This window comes from Anarrhichthys ocellatus, unplaced genomic scaffold (genome assembly GCF_004355925.1).
Source record: "Anarrhichthys ocellatus isolate YVR2014 unplaced genomic scaffold, GSC_Weel_1.0 scaffold31, whole genome shotgun sequence".
Lineage (NCBI taxonomy): Eukaryota > Metazoa > Chordata > Actinopteri > Perciformes > Anarhichadidae > Anarrhichthys > Anarrhichthys ocellatus.
The window spans coordinates 4,191,571-4,194,283 of record NW_022280061.1 but is presented as its reverse complement, the minus strand read 5'-3'; the positions used below and the strand labels follow the sequence as shown (position 1 = coordinate 4,194,283).

The following is a 2,713-nucleotide window of genomic DNA, read 5'->3' as shown; positions in this document are numbered from 1 at the left end:
GCAGACACAACAACACCCGACACACACACAACCTGCAGACACAACAACACACACGACACACACACACACACACACACACACACACACACACACACACACACACACACACACACACACAAACTGACCGTCAACCTATTGTATTATTTTATTGACTTTTATGAAAGATAAAAATTAATACAATTTCTGATATTGGTTTGCAGTAAGGCTCAATGCTACACTGTGTACGATACTAGCTGCTATCGGCCTTAAAGCGTCCTGTGCAAGTATACCGTCTATCTGCTGTATTCAACAGACATTTATATCAAAACAATGGCCTGAACTGTTGCTGTAACACCTTTCACTGTGTGGAAGTCACTGGGATCATTCCTTCATGTGTAAGGCAACATCGGGCTTGACTTAAACATTCATTTCCTAACAAATACGCAAATAAATACATACATTTACAGCATTTGTATTTATTGTTGAAAGCAAGCCAACGAGTACACGAAGTACCTCTAACCAGCTGACACGTGTGTTGTGATGCTCTGCTGTCTACCGGCGTGCTGCTGACGCACGACTTACTGCGTGCACGTCTAATGAGACGCCAACATTGAATTGACTTGAATAGATCGGCTCCATTGACACCCGACACATCAATGCGAGTCACTACTGGCCTGAGATCCAATATCAATATCGGACTGGTGCATTCAAATACGGTGTGTAGCTGTATCATTGCTGGCGTATAGGAAACAAGCTTTAGAAGAACTTGTGTTCATGACGATGCAAAACCTGAGTCAAAAACAGCAATTTGAGAGCGTCGAAATCAAATGGCAGCCCAGTAAATGTCAGCAGCATTAGAGCACTTTCACTGTCAGGAAGTGTTCAGAGCGTTTACTGGAGTTAGAGCAGCAACACTGCATTCCTCATCTGTGAGTGTTTACTTGTTTACATCTGATGTAACAATGAGCAACAAGATCATTTATAGAAATACACAGCTTTAGACCGATCCACAGAGGTTCCTCGAGTCACAATCAGTCACTAAAGACTGAGCACGCTGCTGGAGTACACGCAGGGACACTTCTCTTACTATCTGGTGACAGTGATCAACACTCCTACTACTACTCTGCATAACTGAGAGGAACCATGAAACATTTCCACTAGTCTCTTCACCGTCATGCTGCTGAACATCACATGCTTGAGAGCACGCTTTCCACTTCACTCACAAACAACACGTCCTCTCTTCAACAGACACCGTTCACCCCGAACAACAACACAAACACTTCTACACCGGCTGGAAACATGTCTGCCGTGCATTCTATGGCTCTTCAGTCTTGTTTCTCGCCTCCTCTCCCTCCTCTCATCTCCCATCTGCCATAAACTGAGTCTTTCATGTGCACTTGTGAGGCGTCGAAGCACCAATAGAAGTCTCCTAAATGGGAGACCTTTTGTTATTGTTGGCACATGCTAATTACGCTCATGACACCAACAGTTTACCTCCAACTAGGTCCAACACACACGACAACGAGGGAACACAGACTAATAAACATGCTAACTAGAACTACTGACCCCACGCAATTCATCAGAACATAGATTGTTTTGTTACCGATCGCATTTTGGTAATGAACATATTAAACTATTACATTTAATTCCCGATGCTGTTTCACAAGCACACTAGTATAACTTAGTGGGGTGAATGTTTATCCTTCTCCTGTGCAGCCTGAACAGCACCATGTTCTGTATCTCACATCAGGGATTTGCCACAAGTTGTTCTTGTTGTTGTGCAGCTTATGTTTTCAAATGTGGGACTGTGAGCAGGAGGCGGGGCAGACGGTGATCAGGTCGAACCAGACTGTCTGTTGTTTCTATGAATTTAGTAAAAGCAGCCAGATATCAATGTAGAACAGGACAACTGGCCCAACACAAAAGCCTTTTATTTCATACCATTAAATGCCACTTAAAGTAGATCACAACAACTTCAGGATGAGGGAAACCAATTAGATAAGCCAATTAGATAAGCCAATAGTGTCAGATGTTGTAAAGACGTATCTACTCACCTCCATCGGAGACTGCAGTGGACTGTAAAGAAGCACAAAAAGACATGGATTAGGAGATTCCCTCATCACACACATGAGACATGTTCATACAAGCCCACACAGTTCACGAGCGCCAGGAAGCAGCTGTCCGAGCATGCAGACACAGACTGACTGCGCTTCTCACAGGACCTGGCTCATTCTCACACGCAGACACTTTCAAATCATGACACAGCCAGGTTAGCGGCACACCCACACTCATTGTCTCGTGTGTGGGTGGAATCATCTGTGAACTGGCTGTGCTGGCTTTGCAAGAAAGCCTCCTCAGAGAGGCGGGGCTTACTGTGTGTGTGTGTGTGTGTGAGAGAGAAAGGTGAACTTTAGGCCTACCTGCCCCCAAATTCACAGTGAAGTGTGATGTTTGCTTGCATATCTAAATCACATTTCAGCCACAGACACAGACGTCTATTCAATTCAGATCAAACTCACTTTAGAGTCACATCCGATTCTTCCTGTCGTAGACACAAAACACACAACACAGTGATCTTTCTCTCAGACATGCTGCGCTGTGATGAGATCATTCAACAGAGACATCAGCAAAGCAGCTAACTCTGGAACATAGTTCATACTCTTTGTGACTCAGAAAGAGCAAAAGGAGAGACAAAAGAGAGACAGAAGGAAGAGAGACAAAAGAGAGACAAAAG

At 44.2% G+C, this 2,713-nt stretch overlaps 1 protein-coding gene across 2 annotated transcripts in view; it reads right to left on the bottom strand.

The window, feature by feature from the left end:
- The window catches only part of rgs12b (regulator of G protein signaling 12b), a 44,017-nt gene that overhangs the window by 9,942 nt on the left and 31,362 nt on the right, over nucleotides 1-2,713 (bottom strand). For both annotated transcript variants that reach the window (XM_031864744.1, XM_031864745.1), the window contains exon 5: nucleotides 2,034-2,055. In XM_031864744.1, the coding sequence (XP_031720604.1) occupies nucleotides 2,034-2,055 (22 nt within the window). The remainder of the gene's footprint in view (nucleotides 1-2,033; nucleotides 2,056-2,713) is intronic.